The sequence below is a fragment of the Anabas testudineus genome, chromosome 3, assembly GCF_900324465.2.
Source record: "Anabas testudineus chromosome 3, fAnaTes1.2, whole genome shotgun sequence".
In the NCBI taxonomy this organism is placed as follows: Eukaryota; Metazoa; Chordata; class Actinopteri; order Anabantiformes; family Anabantidae; genus Anabas; species Anabas testudineus.
Window position 1 is genome coordinate 1,778,525 of NC_046612.1, and position 17,668 is coordinate 1,796,192.

The 17,668-nt window shown below is 41.9% G+C and overlaps 1 protein-coding gene across 4 annotated transcripts in view; it reads left to right on the forward strand.

Moving 5' to 3' along the window:
- Window positions 1–17,668, forward strand: part of shank2b (SH3 and multiple ankyrin repeat domains 2b) — a 153,528-nt gene that overhangs the window by 74,558 nt on the left and 61,302 nt on the right. For all 4 annotated transcript variants that reach the window (XM_026377669.1, XM_026377666.1, XM_026377667.1 and 1 more), the window contains exon 11: window positions 12,686–13,109. In XM_026377669.1, coding sequence (XP_026233454.1) covers window positions 12,686–13,109 — 424 coding nt within the window. The remainder of the gene's footprint in view (window positions 1–12,685; window positions 13,110–17,668) is intronic.

A 17,668-nucleotide genomic window follows, 5' to 3' on the forward strand; every position in this document is an offset into this window, starting at 1 on the left:
AGTTTGTCCGTCTGAGTCCTGTCATCTGCAGAAGTTCTCAGATGATGTGGAAACAATCTCCAACAGGAGATGGTTGTAGATTTTAGGAGGAACAGAGGTACAGGTTATGCTGCAGGTGATCAGCCATAACTGGCAGGTAACCACTTCCACACAGTTTGAATTATTATTATTGCTCGTTTTATTACTCATGTTCTCCAGGATCCATTACGATAACTTGACTTTTCAAATTCCCACCAGCAACATGACACCACTGTCATCAGGAGCATTTTAGCATGATGACGTTGATGATGACAGCGGTTCAAAGCAGCTCTGTGAGTGACTGCAGAGCTGCTACTGTGGCTGTAGATGTACATTTTCTTTCTTTCTTCTGTTTTTTTCATTTGTCTTTGTCCTCAGTTGATTTTTCACTTGTTTTATTGCACTTTGTCTATCACACAGGTTGCACATGTATTTCCTTACGGAACACTGAGGCTAAAGAACAAGGTGGTGTGAGTGGTTAATGGGGAATATATATCAGATAATGATCAGTAACTAGAGGACAGTTACTGTATTAATGAGTGAGTAGGTGTTGATTAATTCAAACATTAGTGGGTTTCTTGTGTAGCCTGACATAAAGTGATTCAGCATAGTGAGTAGTTAAATCCTCATTATTCATGATTTTCTGCCCATTAGTTACTGAACATCACATCCCTCCCTATAGATGGGTAAAAACAACCTGAAGCGTATTTTAAGTCGTTTTATTTCCTGCATTTCTAAACGTGTCCAAAACGTGAGCGACCTAGTATACCAAGTATACAGAATACTTATTTTATCAACGAGTAATTAACGAGTCATTAACAAGTCATTTTATGTCACTCGTTTGTATTTTAGCTGAAATAAATCCAGCAGACAACAATAAGCAACATTTCTCCATCCACACAGTTCATGTCTTTTCCATTCATTTATATTCACATCTCCACTTTTTTTAATCAAGACAATAATGTCCAACATCTGCAGCTGAGCACAAACCTGCGTTACAGTGAAAATACAAGACGACAATAGTGGAAACAAGGCAAACACTGAAACAACTAATGCAGCGCTGTGTTAATGCCAAAATCCTCTTCTTAAAAAGTTGTTTAGTCTGTCTAGTGTTGACTGTCACTCTAAAATAAGATGAGATGAAAATTACACACACACAACACATACTGTAGGAAGTGAGAATAATGAATGAGTGTATGGTGCGGATGTCTGTGGGAGATAGCTGTTGTATTTTTCTACTTCGTGCAGCAGTAAGCCTGTGTAAGAATGATTGACAGATGCGTGTATTAGACCACCCGCTGCTCGAGTGTGATAATCCAACAGGGAGCGTGGATTTTCCACACTCACGCTGCATATGACACACACACCTCAACTACTTTCACTCAACCACCAAGTGTGCTGCAGGCTTTACAGTTGCTTTGGCATTTCTCTTACAGCTCGAGTCCATTCTAACCTCCACCTGAGCACAAACCGGTTCCTGCAAGAGCGCTGGCAAATGACTTCTAAAAATCCTTCCAAAAAAAATCCAGAGCTGGCTGCCACACAGCAGGTCGCAGCTGCAGGAAAACAGACATTGCTGTCAGCTGGTGAAAAGTCATGCAGGGCAGTAGGGCCTGTTTATGCCATCAGGTTTATTTTTATACAGGCACAGCAAGCTGGTGGTTAAAAAGATTGCAGGCAAACAGAAACCCATAAAACAATAAACACATTACACATTCAGAAAAGCTTCATCTTTGGATAATTGAAAGCATTTTGATTATTAGTATTTGTGCTTTGATTGAACTGTTAACATCCAGGTAAACTGAGTAATTAACCATCCAGCTTATTTTAAACGATGAAAAAATGCCAAATAAATAAATCATCAACCACAATAACACAACACAGGTAATCAGCACTTCAGTGGATTTAGTCAATAACTTACTTTACACAGTAAGTGTCTCCGTCCCGCTCGTCGTGAGTGATAAAACATTTCTGTCTTTTTTTGGTCTGTTTTTCCTTAAAAAATAAAAGTCAACAATAATTCCAGCACTTTGGACACAAGTTTCCTACTTCTGCAGCTCTAAAACTGTAAACCTGCCTGCAGGAGACAAACTATTGGCACTGAGGGGATCAGTTCAACAGAGAAACAGATGCAAACCCATCAGTTCACAAAAACGTTCTCTCCGTCTCATCTCTTCTTGTTTGGACTCTGCAGTAATTGAAATGTTTTGCAGGTTTAGCTCATTTTCCTTCACCTGCTGAACTCTCACACCAGCTTTGACTGGTTTTGGCAGGAGACAGCGAGCAGCTGATGTCCCTCCCAGTAGTTCTTACTGTGTGTGGCTCCACATTGTGCAGCAGATAGTGAGGCTCTAAATGTGGGAAGAGTGTGTCCAGCTAAAGAAAAGCCGTCTGTGGCCGATTAGAGGCTGAAGATTAAAGACGTTTTTAGAATACAAATAATTACACACATATATATATATATATATATATATATATATATATATATATATATATATATATGTGTGTGTGTGTGTGTGTGTGTGTGTGTTTTTTTATTTTTTTATCATTCAGTCATTTTATATTTGTGTTTTGTTTTATTTATTTCAGACTGTTGGTTGCCAAAAAAAAGCAATATGACGACGGTTTAAACTCTGGGAACTGTGGATGGATTTCACTCATTTCTGAGGCTTCGTAGATTCAATAATTAGCTGACATTTTAAAAAAGTTAAAATATGTCTTGGTTCAGTCCATTTCTTTCTTGAATTTGGAAACAGTTACAGTAAAAATGACTTATAGTCAAGGGTGGGAGTTGTCATGTTGCACAACAACAAAGTGGTTTTAGATGAAACTATATATAAATAAATGAAGGCTACGTGCTAATTTATTCATTACTGTGAAATGTTCTCTTTCCTTAAACAAGTGTCTTCTCTGTGTTATACACACACTCTCCATGCTATATTTGGCTGATTATGCCAGCAGTGTATCCAGGAAGGAGGACAAATTGATGCTCACAATTTCAGCATCCTGTCAGCAAGGATGCAAAACTTCAGTCACACTGCTGCCGATTTATTTGTACGTTGTATTAGACGTTTTCACATCTTCAACAACAAGTCACGTGTTTCGTTCTCGTATGAGGTTAGTCGACCAACATGAAAGTGCAGCGCTGAGGGGGGCATTCTTCCAGTGACAGTTAATTCTCCAGTTTGTGCTGATTGGTGATATAATTAGTTTGATCTATACAACATGGAGCTGTGTGCGCTGCAGTTACTGAGAAACAAACAGGAGCAACAGAAAATTACCTGTTCTCTAGTGCGTGTGTGCGTGCGTGCGTGCTGCAGACAGTAACAGCTGCTTAAACACTGTCTTGTGTACTTTTGGTCTCTATAGGGAGAATCTAGTGGCCAACGCTGTAGTGTAAAGTGAAATCTTAGACATTAACATTCTGCACAAATAAGAAATGGGTTTTTCTAGTTTAGTGAGGAAGGAGTTCACTTACCTGCACGAAACCTTGACCTCAACCTCGTTCAAGACCTTTGGGATGAACTGGGCTTCCAACTGCAAGTCAGACCAACATTATGGAGTAAAGTGCTGCCTCCAGGTTTCAGTGTTGGGTTTAAAGTCTTCCCAGATGACAGGAGGATGTTAGTGCAGCAGATTAATTCAACAATCTCAACCATCACATATACATGTAGTGTCCTGACAAAACACTGCACACAAGACACGAGAAAAACTACGTTGCAGAGCCTGTTTGAATTTATTTGATACCACGAAGCTCATATGTACATTATTATATTCCATGCTTCATTTTTAATTAGTGTGGGGGACATGACTGGGCACTATATAGAAGTCCATGTGAGTGGAATCAGCTCTCATCGCTGCATTATTGCATAGTTTATGACAACATATGCTTTGTGTGCAGCCATCTGTTATGTCGCTCTATAGTGGGGGACACATCTCGGGCCGCTTTGTATCCGTGTGATGCCATGCTAGTTCTAACAGAAAGAGACGGAAAACACAGAGCTTTAACACGCCTTCATTAAGCCACCATATGGTTCTCACGACAGCTGGGCATGAAATCAAACAAAGCACTAACAAGTTCACAGAGAGTCACATGAATGTGCATGACATCACATAACAGGCAGGTGTGCACGCTAGTGTGTAAATGTAGTTTTAATGATGTATGGAGCCATCCCTCACCGGGTTGCTTAGCAACACCAAGGATTTGTTTCCTAAAGAAGCAGCTCACCAGTCCGTCGTTAGCTCAAAACCTTTTCTCCTTCCTTCATCCCCCCGCTCCCAACAACTGTCTGACATCAAACCCTGGATGTATGGAAACTTCCAGCATCAACGGAGTGATTTTTATTTTTCTTTAGCCTCAATTTCATTCTCAGAAACTAAAACTGCTGTTTTTCACACCAGCATAGAGTAAAAGTACCTGAAACGACACAGTGGAAACCACAGAGCACCAATTTCAAACAGAGGGCGCATGAGGTCGGAGTTCTTGTGTGTTTCTGCTTTAATGATTTTAGGAAAGAAAGATAGGAAAGAAAAAATTGTAATATAAAAAGAACATTTTAAAACTGTGTGTCTGTCTTGGAAGCATGGACCAAAGAAATGTTCTCCATATTTATTTGGATTTACCCATATGTGAACAACCCTGGACATGTTTACATGAACAGCTCAGCTCTCACCTTCAGAATCAGTGGTAGTAACTTGCTCTAAAAGTCTCAACCTGATCTCTTTTTATTTCGCCGTTGTCAAGGGCACAGTATATCCAAGCAGCTACGCATGCATTTGCTTTTCTTTCTATTTCTGCATTTGATGTAGTGGAATTTATATTTGCATTTTGTTTGCATGCCATTGTTATTTTTATTTCTTTGTTTTGAACAGAGATTTGTGTGTGTGTGTGTGTGTGTGTGTGTGTGTGTGTGTGTGTGTGTGTGTGTGTGTGTGTGTGTGTGTGTGTGTGTCTATCTTGGGGTTTTCAGTCTGCACAGTTGTTATTTTCTCCACTGTTCTTTTCATGTTTTATTAATTTTAAACTGTATGTGCAAATGGATCGGCTTGAAACACCTGAGGCCGTGGTTGTAAATTAGATTCGCTCTGCTGAATGTTATTTTATCATTGCAATAGGACAGTCTTTGATATCAGTCTGTAAATGGAGAAGCTTTTAAATTCTGAGGAGAAAAAGCAAGTAGCTTTTCTATTATTCTGCTGTTTATAGATAATTAGTTCCCAAACATTTACCAAAATTACCGTTCAGTTTTGTTCTGTGTGAACTGTATTCTTTTGACAGACAAAAAGCCTGTGAGACAGCATTTAGACCACGCTGGCTGCCAGAATTCTCTCCTGAAACTAGACAAATGTAGATCTCACAATAATTACTGTCTTTAAATGAATCCATTTCAGCGGTTTATGGTTTTAGCAGCCGGAGTTTCTGTACCTGTCAGACAGGAAGCATCATCATGTCTGCAGTGAACAGAGAAAGGTCAGCATCTACTACCGCTGTGGGTTGAACTTTTAAACCTGACACTCAAGACCCTCTTGAAATATATGAATCTGGCTGATGCTCTTCTGTAAAGCCCTGAGTCCAGCAGGTGACCTGTCCTGCTGTTAATCTCAAAATCAGGTGGCACCAGTTTAGTGTGTGAGATGAAGGAGACAACAGAAAGTGAAACGTGAGGACCAAAATGTGGATTCTGCCTAAAACCACAACCATGCTTGATCTCATCTGCTTTTTAACTTGATCCATATGTTTGATTTAATGAGAAATGTGGTATACTCTATACTACTGATGCATAAGCGACCAACACGTGTTCTGTTTTTGGACTATTTTGAATGCTGTAACAAAAGATGCATTTAGTGTTCAGTATAAAGACTTTAGCACATGATTCATATCATGAACATTCACTGACCTGTGTGGAAGCAACTGCATTTGATGGGACTCCTCTAACTACACGTGGAGTGAGAGTATTATTATTATTATTTTACATTACACATCCTCAGGTCTGAGCTGAAGTTAACCTGACTTAAAGTTCTCTCTCCTCAGCTCTCCCTGCACATTCTGCCCTCCATTAGGCCTCGTCCAAATTTAGCGTGCACTCACTCACTTTCCTTCACTATTCTGTGCTGACTGTGGCGTAAATTAGCACCGAGTCCTGGAGGACTAGAGGTTAAAATGCTGATTGAGCCTCTGAGTTCACTTTGTGTACATGTTCTCATGTCTCCTTATGCCTTATCTTTGTCTCAACTTTTAAATGGCACACTATTGCAGTCCATAAGTGCAGGAATGTGTTATGAGGTCATTAAGGAACAGAGCTTCCTGTATTAGGTCTGATTTAAAATACCGGCCAAACATGAACCTTCATGTGCTGAATACATGGGCATGTGCTCCACCCATTTTTGCCATTAATTTGTCACCTGATGGTGCAACACCTCATCTACAACCAAAGTGACAACTTTTCGGCCTCCATGTTTCTTCTCTGCGGACTTCCAGCCGCCGGGACTATGACGCGACATGACCCCCACCTGTGCAGCTGCTCCACCGTGCAGTTGTGCAGTGCAGCTTCTCCCTCATGGGAGAGAGGGGAGGTGTGTAAGGGGCGTGGTTAGGGAGTTCATGTATGTGTGAGAGAGTGAGTTAACGGAGGGGGTCGTGCTGGTTTCCCGGGAGCAGCAGGCGGCGGCGGTGGAACGTGTGAGCGGGATCATGTGCGCCGCGGAGTCGCTGTCCATGGTGCTGAAAGGGAAAGTCGGGATGCACGAACCGTGAAGTCGGAATAAACAAAGAGTGAAAATGAAGTCGATCATCAATGCCTTAAAAAAGGAAGGTAAGAAGCCCTGCGTGTTCTTTTTCTACTTTTCAAATCAGCCGCTGCACTTTCGGACGTTCGGAGTTGGCACCGTCCCCCCGCTGTCGACCTGAAGTCCGTGTGGAGGAATTTCCAGTAGCTTCGTTAAGATTAGTTCATCTACATGTGTTCTCTCTGCATTAAAACGTGATCAGCAGCATTTGAGGGATGTTGTAGGTAGGTCAGTCCGTGTGTAGGTTAAAATAAGAGGGTTTTCTTTTGTTTGTTTGTTTGTTTTAAGAGGAGGCAGCGCGCCATTGGAATAGTTTTTAGGTCACAGAGAGCGATGAAAAATTGGAGTCCAATGTGGAGAAAACACCCACAGACCATACTACGTGCGTTGCCCCGACCCAAACAGAACCTAAACAGCCCATCCATCTGCCTGTGTGTGAAAGCATGTTGGTGTCTTGACGCTTTGATTAGTCCTCTGCTGTTTTCTCAATGGAGACGGAGGCTCATAAGCAGATCTGCACCGCGGGTTGTGTAGTGTGTAGAGGGGGGAGAGGGTGCCAGAAATCTGCATTCTGCAGGAGTGAACTTAGTCTGATGTCCCAGCTTGTTAGTTCACTTATACAGCCGGTGCTTTAATGTTCTTAATATTCTAGTAACGTTTTTCTTACCACTAATAACTGGGCTTGATTGGCTTAAAGGAGCTGTTGCACTGCATTGCAATAGCTGCACTGAAGTGGCAGCTCAGTGTAATGAGATGTCTGTATTATGTGTGCACACATTGCAATATAGTCTCCTGGTCCAGCAAAGGAGAGACTGCTGATTTAAATGACACCTCAAGTACTGAATTGTGTGGACATTTTAGTACCGGTTCTATAGTCCTGTGCGTCTTTAATAAATGTGCACAATCAGTTCTGTTCTTGAAAAACTGCATCTCCACATTTAGTAAAACTGGAAGTTTGAATGTCTGTATAGTAACTGATCTGTTTTAATGTTTGACTACAAGACTGAATTCCAAGAAGGTGTAACAAACTAAAACCTAAATCGTTCTTTTAATCAGTATTTTCCTACAACATAACACTATAAATTTCCTTCAACGAGCAGTAAATAGAGGTTGTGGAAACGTATGAATCATCACCACTTTGCGTCATCACTGACAGCGTTGTGTCACATAACTGTAATTTACCCATCTGTCATGTCATAAGCGCAGAGCAAGCAATGCATTGTGGGATTCTTATAAAACGTAAAGATCTCACTTTGAGCACTTGTTGTTCCATTGTAGGAATTCAGGAAAAGGACTTAAAATTTGTTTCTGTACAATTCAGGAGCGGAAATAAAAAGGATGCAATAGGAACTGATTTTGGACACAACTCGTTTTGTCCACATCCAAAACACGAGAGGACGACAGCAGTAGTTTAAAAGCTGTTTAGAAGGAAAGTGAAACATAGAATAAGGAATTTAGCATCTTCTGCCTCTGACTGTTATGAAAAAGGGACAGTGTGAATATATCTCTGTGATGTTCTGGTGTGGATTTTGGCAGCTGTTGTATTAAAATGTAAAGACACACTAAGTAGACTGAATAATGTGCAGTAGCCAGTAGAATTAACTAATGTCGGTCACTTGAATTGAAGAGCTCCATCTGATGGAAACTTGAAATATTACAGTTTCTTCACAAACATATTAAAGCAAATATTACATTTCTAATTTTAATCATGGAATTGAATCGATTGAGCAGAAACAAGTCCTCTGACACCAACAGTCATCAGATTTATTATGAAGTATTTATTTTCACTGTCTAGTATGAAAATCATTCACAAGTTCAATAAAACATTTATTGTCAAAGCTTAGTTTTTAGTTCAGCTAACACTAATTGGGAAGTTTAACGTTCACTATGTGAGAGATTTTGTGTCACTGATCGCCGTCCTTGATTTCCATTATTATTGGTGGGAACACGCTGCAGATGCTGGACTGATTTTTATTCTGATTAAGAGCATCATGACTCTCTGGAAAGAGTCTGTTCCAGTCGGCGCCATTTGTTGTTGACAGTCAGGAGCTGGAAATCATACGTCTGTGTTTCATGACTCAGATAATTTGCCTTTTGACTCATTCGGTGCCCGTTGTTCTCACTTTGATTATTTTAAGCACGTTATTTACAACTGGAATCAAGACAGCACATGTGCAACATCTGCCGCCTCGAAGTGGGACAAAGGGCTGTAAAAATAAAATGGTCTGGAAATGGCCTGCAAAGTACTACTTAGCATGAGACAGTAGCTATTATTTTATGCCCCACCCCTTCAGGATTCAGTTCAGAGCTGCAGCTCAGCTGAAGTTAACCTGACTTTGATGAAGTTCTCTCTCCTCCAGCTCTCCCTGCACAACCTGCCCTCCATTCACCAGCTTCCAAATTTAGCATTTTGTGCTCAGTTTCTAACACTATTCTGTTCTGATTACAGCAAAGTTAGCAAAGCAGGGGAACACCCTGGTGGACAAAGATGAGACTGGTTAATTTGACACGTTTGCTGCTGCTGCTGCTGTTAACAGCCAACTTCCTCAGTTAGTGAGTGTTGCATTGTGTGTGGGGCTGTTTGGATCAGTGGCTGCACGCTTTAGTTGACTGGCTACGTTACGCTGAAAGCCACACTTGCTTTGTCAGTCAGGTCTGTTTGAGTTTGAATCTGTGCAAAGAAACAATCAGATCGCCCTGACACAAACTGAAGTACAGAGAGACAAACAGCATTTTAACTGTATTCCTCTAACAGCTTGGCGTATTAGCATAATGTCAGCACCATCATTTAGCTCCGCTGAGTGCTTCCAGACTCTCTGCCCTCTGACATGCATTCAGAGTTCCAGGAACATTTAATTATATAGATTTCACTGATTGCTTTTCCAGCTGTTACATAAGATGCCCTGATTGTTTTGACTCCCCACCCAATTTTACTTGATAATTAATTTGTGTGATTCAGAGAAAGAGGGAGTGTGTGTGAGGCTGCACCTACCTCAGAGATACATGCAGATAGGCTGGTAGTTACTAAATGTGCTAGCTCATTAGATTTTAGCACCTCTTCTCTTCGTCAACACGTCTGCTGCAGACCGAGAGAGAAAGAGGTCTGAGATATTAGTCTGGGAAAGTGTTAATGACTCAGTGAATCTCCCTTCAGATGTTCTCGCTGCCAGGAAGCAAAGAGCAGGAAGCTGCGGCACAGCAAACAGGACATGTACCCCTGTATTAATCAACTCATAATCAGGAGATGCTTATTGGAATGGCTGCAGGCCCTGCTCTGCTTCTGCTCTCCCTGCACAGCTGTAATTGCGAGGAGAGCTGGTGAGGTCTGTTGTAGACTTGTCATCGCTCAGCGCGATGGAGGAGTGTATCCATAGGGAAATCAAGGCCAACCTCCATAACTGGTTCAGTCCAAAAGTATAGTGCAGGCAGTGTTGGCAGGGGGGGCAGAGGAACTTGGCTATAATCCTGATAATCATGCTAATGATGGGCAGAGGGAGAACAGCGTGGAGCGTGGAGCCATGGTAAATCACAATTCTCAGGTTCAGTCTTCATGTGTGTATGAGTTGATGCCCTGTGTGTGTGTGTGTGTGTGTTTGGGAGAGACATTACCTTCTCACACTGGGTTTAGCTGCCTGCTATTGGAGGGGGGGCCACGGAGAAAGAGAGAGAGGTTAGATTTTGATGGACACACTCTATAAAAATATAATAACAGGAGGAGGAGTGAGGGTCTGTGGATGGACAGACTGTGTGTGTACATTTACTCATAGTAAACTGACATCACTGAGACGAATAAATAGCAGAACACAGAGGTAAGCTACTCATGCACCTTCTCCTTCTCTGAGGTATAAAAATGCTGATACTCTGTTTTCCAGCTCCACACGCTGATGGTGTAAACTGGCGCTGCACTTGATACAGAGTCAACTGTAGTCAACTCCTTATACCTGGACTGATATACACCATCAGCCTGTATCACTCTTTAATTAATACAGTCTTTATATGCAGTAGTCCTATAGAAGATGACTCCCATACACTTCTGCTCTCGTGCTGTTTTTAAATCCTTTCATTCACTATGATTGAGGACGGAGATCATGGCGAACAGAAGGTTTGCATTTCATTGCTAGATGTCGGTTACTGAAAAGGGAAAAGACTGCAGAGCCTTTCTTCAACTTGCCTGGTGTTGTCTTCACAATCAATAATCCCCTCCAGCGTCAGAAACTTGTAGGAGAAAACATGAGCGGTCTGAGCTGCCCAATTACAGTTCCTGAGGTCTCCACTTAAAAGAGGACCATGTTTAACAGTCCTTCACGTTCCAGCCTTCAGCATGGTCAATACATGTTCTAATTAAAGTGTGACCTAAAATGAAATGCAACAATGACGAGAGGCACCGTTACTGTTCCTCCTTTATTCTACAAATTGTACAGTGTGGACTTAATGAGTGGAAATGAATGAATGTAAACAGTCATTTCATCTTCACACATCCACACTGATACAGAAATACAGTACATACTATGATTAGATGTAATAGATGATGTCAACTCACCACACTGAACCTTATGAAACTCTCTGAATATGTACACATAGGTAGAGCAGTGCTGATATAAGATACAGTAGAATGGTGATATAGTGTTGTTTGTATGTGGGGCTGATTGCACACACACAGGTGAAGCTATCTGACCATCTGACCAGCATCTCCCAAGAAGCATTCTAGCCCCTAAAGCCTTCCATCATCCAGTTTCTTTTGATCCAAAAACTGGATCACAACAAGAGGTTGGACCTCACATCAACGCTGATCTTTAGTGATGAAGGCCACAGAGGAGCAAAAACTCTATAATCCAGTATCTTCCTGCTGAGGTCGGCATTAAATCTGATTTAAATCAGAAACAGCAATATAATGTTTTTATTCCTTGACGTGACGTCAGCTGCTGTACAATACAAAAGACTGTAATACACAGTTAGTCCACAGAATAAAAGCTGTGACATCCAGACTTTACAAGACGTAACGTGTGTGATCCTGTATTTAAAACACTGCGATACAAAATTGTATTTTTCAAAAAGGCTTGTTTTACATGTGCACTGGGTAAATTCAAGTCCACAAAGTGATTGAAGATCAATAAGAGAATCTTAGAATTTATTCAAACCAACAGATTTTCAAACAGGTGTTGTGTGTCTGCTTCAGTTGTTGTGTTGATCAGCACACATGCTGGTGCAGATGTTGTGTGTTGGAGCTGACTCCAGCTCCCTGCGACCCAGCACAGAAAAACAGGTGCGTAAAGTAGAGACATACTGTTCTGTAGCACAGGATTTTTATCGTGATTGGTTTTTAAATTTAACAGTATTTGAGTGTTCAAGTGGGTTTGTGGTTTAACCACATATGAGTGAAGCAGCAGCAAAGTTGTAAGAGACTGTGGCGTATTACATTTACAGTGTAGAACAGATTTACTGCCATCTGTACACTGCATCAGTCAAATTATAATTAAAACAGATGAGAAAATCATATCAAGATATGATCCAAGGTCAGTGTGACATGTTCTTTAATAGTGGTTGAGCTGAGCTCTACTGCGTTTTCAGATAGTTGATTAAGTCTCTGGTTGTAAACGTATTGTGCTGGAAACGTATGTTAATTGTCACAGTGATGTTTTCACTCACTTTAACTTCAGTTAGATCATGTGTTTGATAGATTTATGAGTCTTCAGTACAGTTCACAACACTTCAATCCTTAACCACCTAAAAACCACACAAACAGCTGGTTCGGCCACATTCAGATCGGTTTTATCCACAGTTTAAACCCAAAACTAAATACATAAATGTATGATAAAGAATTAAATCCTACATTTCTAGACAAAGGTAGAATTGACTGTTTTCTCCCCTCTTCACTCTGCAGTGCCTTTCCGCGAGGCTCCAGCCTACTCCAAACGCCGCCGGGGTCCGTCTTCTGGGAACGGCAGCGGAAACGGCCAGTCCCCCTCCTCGTTGTCAGCGCCACGGGTCCTCCTGCGCTCCAACAGCGACAACAACCTAACAGTCAGTCAGTACCAGCAGCAGCACGGTTCTCCTGGAAACTGGGCCCCTCATTTGCAGCAACACCAACACGGCCAGACCCACCTGCAAAGGGGCTCCCAGCAGCCTGGCTCCTCAGCATTACATCGCAGCCTGTCACCCCAGCTGCTCCAGCAGATGCCCAGCGGCAGCCCCAATGGCAACGTGGTGGTCCGGACCATGGGGAGGGGGGCGAGGAGCCGGTCACCCTCCCTCAGCCGGCTGGGGGAGGAGGCTCGACGGGCTCACCCTTCACAGCGCCAACCCAGGTGAGTGTGTGTTCGTCTGAGTGAGTGAATGAGAAGGTTTGAGTGACAGTTGGAGATGCACACTGTCCCTGTGCGGTGGGATTTTATTCTTCGCTTTGCTGACGGACCTCAAAGTCAGAGGTCGGTACTTGACTCACAAATAGTTTACAGTCAGTGTTTTGCTGCTGAGCTCCAGCACAGCTGTGATCTGGTCAGGTCCAGCTAAAGACTCCATCACTTCTACACCTGCCTCTGAAAACACATCCAAATAACAACGCAAAGAGAACTTGTTCAGTGAATGAGTGGATTGTTGTAAAACGTTATCTCTTCATTAATAACATAATCACTTCTTCAACACTTCACTAAGAAGCATTACCTGCAAAACAAGTGGTGATTCCCATCAGCCTCAACTGTTCTGTTGGGGTCATTTGCAAATCTTAGCATGCTAACATGCTAAAGTAATAATGGTGGATATGGGCAACATACTGTACCACCACAAACTAAACTCCCCTTGTGTTAGGGAGATGGTGTGAATGATTTTGAAGTAATTTTATTCTTTATTTTACTCTAATCTACGTTTCTCTTTTAATCATTTTCATGGGTTCAGGTCTCCTGGAGTTTCTCCTTGGAGCTCAGGCTGTGTACAGCGTCCTCGTTTACTGTATATACATTATACATTCATTCTCACCATCCCCCATGCGAGATCATGTATGACGGGTTCCTCTGGGAAACGCGCCATCAAAAAGACTGCGGCTTCCTGCAGCAGCTACAGCAACCGTTGCTATGGTTACCTGCAGACACTTTGCAAGTTTGTATGTATGCAGTATGTGTGTGTGTGTGTGTGTGTGTGTGTGTGTGTGTGTGTTTCCACCTCCACCAGAGTTCATTCAGAAATGCCACCATGTGTCCTGCCTCGGTGTGTGTGCGAACATGTGATCGGTGGAGGATTAAAGTGTGACGAGTGTTTGTCTTGGAGCGATGTTACTGTCAATCCCGATTAAGACACATGCTCTCTGGCCTCCTACTCCTCCTCCTCGTCCTCCCCCTCCACCTCCTCCTCTCCTCGGCAGATGGACACGTTTGGAAGCGCTCTGCTGCACCAACACTACCCACACTCTGTAGCTCTTCTCTCCCCTGTCCAATGTCGAAGAGCGGCAAAGAGAGATGCACTGTACATTATAGACAAGATGTGAACACGAAGCAGGAGAATAAAGACAGGATGAAGAGCAGAGAAAGAAGGAGGAGGCTGCTAAAGAAGAGAGAATAAAAGCGAAGAATGAGGGGTTTAGAGCGAGGGTGGAGCGGACGGAGTTAAGGGAAGACAAGTGATGGAGGAGATGAAAGACGGGGCAGAGAAACGGGGGAGGACAGTTGCCTTTGCTTCAGCAGTAACGTGAACATCACTATCCTGTCTTTTGACATACTTCACTAAAAAACTCAGGGGGCTTGTGGAGGGAAAACGAGTTTGATCGTTGACAGAGGAGCAGTTTTTGTGAACTGAGTGGTTCAGAAAAGAATCTCGAGGATCCTTCGATATCAGAAAGTCCCTCTGAACTCTCCCATGTGGTGCTTTACTGGTAGTGTCATGGATTTAAAATAATGTGATGCTGTAGCCTCCAGCTTTGTATTAGTGGCTATGATTTAGCAATCAATGGTCCAATATGTGATCTTGGCTTCATCACAGATCCTGTGCTTCTGGTCGAGCAGCGTGTCAATGTGTCAACGAGGCATCAATGGACAATTTGTCTATTTTACTTGAAGCTGTGTGATCCTCTCTATGCTGAAGCCTCTTCCATGAGCTGGTTTGTTGATTAGTTAACGGAAATAAAGATTCATCTGTATTTTAATTAAGTCATTTTTAATGCAAATGCATTTTTACTGGCTGCATGTCTTTAATGTGATTGTTCAGGTATTTATTGGCTGCAGCTCTATGTTGGCTGATAATCAACTGAAAACATTTGATAATCAATGAGGAATTTGAATCACTTTTCCATCAAAAAACAAAAAAAACTCAAATGTTTTAGTGGGATTATCTTGTGTTGCATTTCTGCTGGATGCTGGGAGTTTTACAATAACAGGTTTTATTATGGTGATTTACACTGAAATCAGAATCAAATCTTTGCTTGCTGGGAATAATTTTTACACCTGTGTAAAAAAAAATAGTAACATACATTTAGATGAATGTAACTTACTCCTGATCAACAAACAACTGTAAAATGTGGTTTGTGGGAATATTAACAGTTTGAAGGAAACTGCGGCACATTTTAACATATCTATCAATTAACACTTGAACTGAGAGGAAACTTAAAGCAGATATTATAAGAAAATGCTGAACTATTATAAAGCTCTGTATCCTGATCCTCTGGTGTCGTCACATATAGTTTGTTGTAGCCCCGTTCTACTGTACAGATCTCTTCTTGGTCCAGAAACCACTCAACTCGGGTCACATTTTAGTGTGTCGCCTCGGGTCATGATCAGAGTTATTTTATACTCTGCATTGCTTTTAAAGATAAGGCTGCTGATATTCTGTGTTTGTTTTATTACTATAAAATCCCACAGAAACCTGCAACAGATGATAATCGGATCTTCTAGCAGGTTGAATGTATTTCTCTTTGTCCCAAAGCTAAAAATACGTTACACATTAGCTAACGTTAAGTCACATTAGCTAAAACCACAGTGACCAGTTATTTATGAATCTAAATGTTGATACTAGTGTTTTTTAGGTGTGAGAGGGTAGATATTTAAAAAAACATGAACAAGGCGTGAAAGTCAAAGTGCTGAGAGACAAACCAACATGCTGCTGGTTTGGGAGACTGCATAATGACATGGTGCCTCTACAGAAGACATTCTGGGTCAGGACTTTCACTGAGACCTATTTACCTATTTGTGTTCACGTCCTGAAGCACTGCAGATGGATAATTACCCTCATTTTTAAACATTGTTATAAAGTTGTTAAAGATTAGTAGTAAACCGTCCTCACTAGTGCAGCTCATGACACAGTTCAGTCTAAATGACCTCACAAAAAGGCAGCGAAGGTCCTGTGGTAGGTCACAGTCTGTGTCCAATAAATGTCAACTAGCTGTCAAAAGCTCTCCGAGGCCCTTTGAAGCCCTTAATTCCAGCACGTTCTCTCTTTTCTTGTGCTTTCATCCACTCTTCTGTTTCTCTCCTACTCATAATCCCATCCCCCCTCATTTACCCTCCACCCACACAGACACACACACACACACACATGACAATGTCTCCGTGGCGTCCCTTTGCTTCCACTTGACATGTCATTTGTTAGACTGTAACACACATGCATGTGTGAGCCCACACTCGCTCGCAGACGCACAAACAAGCGCACTGTGACAGCTGTCAGTCAGCCGCTGGGTGTCATGGCAACAGCTTCTCAGCTAGATGTGATGAAAAATGAGATGTGTCCGGAGTCGGGACAGACCGGGCTCCAACATACATTATCATGAAATCATAAATATACAGTGCAGCTCTCGTGTTGACTGACAGATCTGCAGGCGGCAGTGATGTGATTTTTAACAGTAAAAACTTCTGAAAGCAGCACGAGACAAGAATCCTCTCTACGTGAGATCAGAGGTGAATCTGTGCCTCGCAAATATTTACTGTTAATATTTTACTGTTGAGCTCGAGCACAGCTGTCAGCTGCTCCCGGACCAGGAGTGTGTGAATGTGTGACCGAGGTAACGAAGGTAGAAAAACACAACAGAAGTGCAGGCCCTTCACCATGGACATAGAAAGAACCGGCACCATCACTTCTAGTCTCGTGTGTCCAGAACTGTTCTGTTCCTGATGTAATATTTATATCGCAACCAAAATAAAATTAAAGCACACTGAAGATTTCTACGGCGAGTTCCCCTGATTTATCTGTTTGAATTCAGTCATAAACCAATGAACACAACAAAGAAACAACACAGCTTAGTGTTAACAGTGTAAGTAGCTGTAACGAAATCAAATACAGGAAGTAAAAATGATCAAATCTGTCCCCAGCACAATGATAGAATAGAAGAAACATTACAGCATGTTAGTTATACCATTGACAGTATAATAACATATTAACAGGTCAGTGAACATCAAGCAGTCATGATGAATACATCATGTAACCTGATACAATACCTGGTATTAACATGACATCTGTATCATGTCCCTCCCCATAATCCAATCTCACCTCATCCACCCCCCGCCCGCCCACACACACTAATCTTACACTGGTTAAACTCCTCTTTGTTAGCACGTACCCAGCTGTTGGTCATGTTTATTTATCCCCATCTGAACTTTACGGTACATTATGCACTTTCAGAATTGGACTGTCTTGATGGCAGCTTGCACTCTGTCTCTAAAACTCCATAAGACAGTGATCACCAACATTTTGAATCACCAGCTGTCCAATGTGTCCAAGTCAATCAGACTCTCTGTCATTTTTTGTTTTGGCTCTGTCAGTTTCCCAGTGAAACTCCCCTCATCACTGAAAAGTACCTTCCAGTTTACAGCTTCAGTCTGTATCCTTATCAGTGTTCAGTTCACTGTGTAACTAGGCAGGAAGAGCTGCTGGACTTGTCAACTATAGT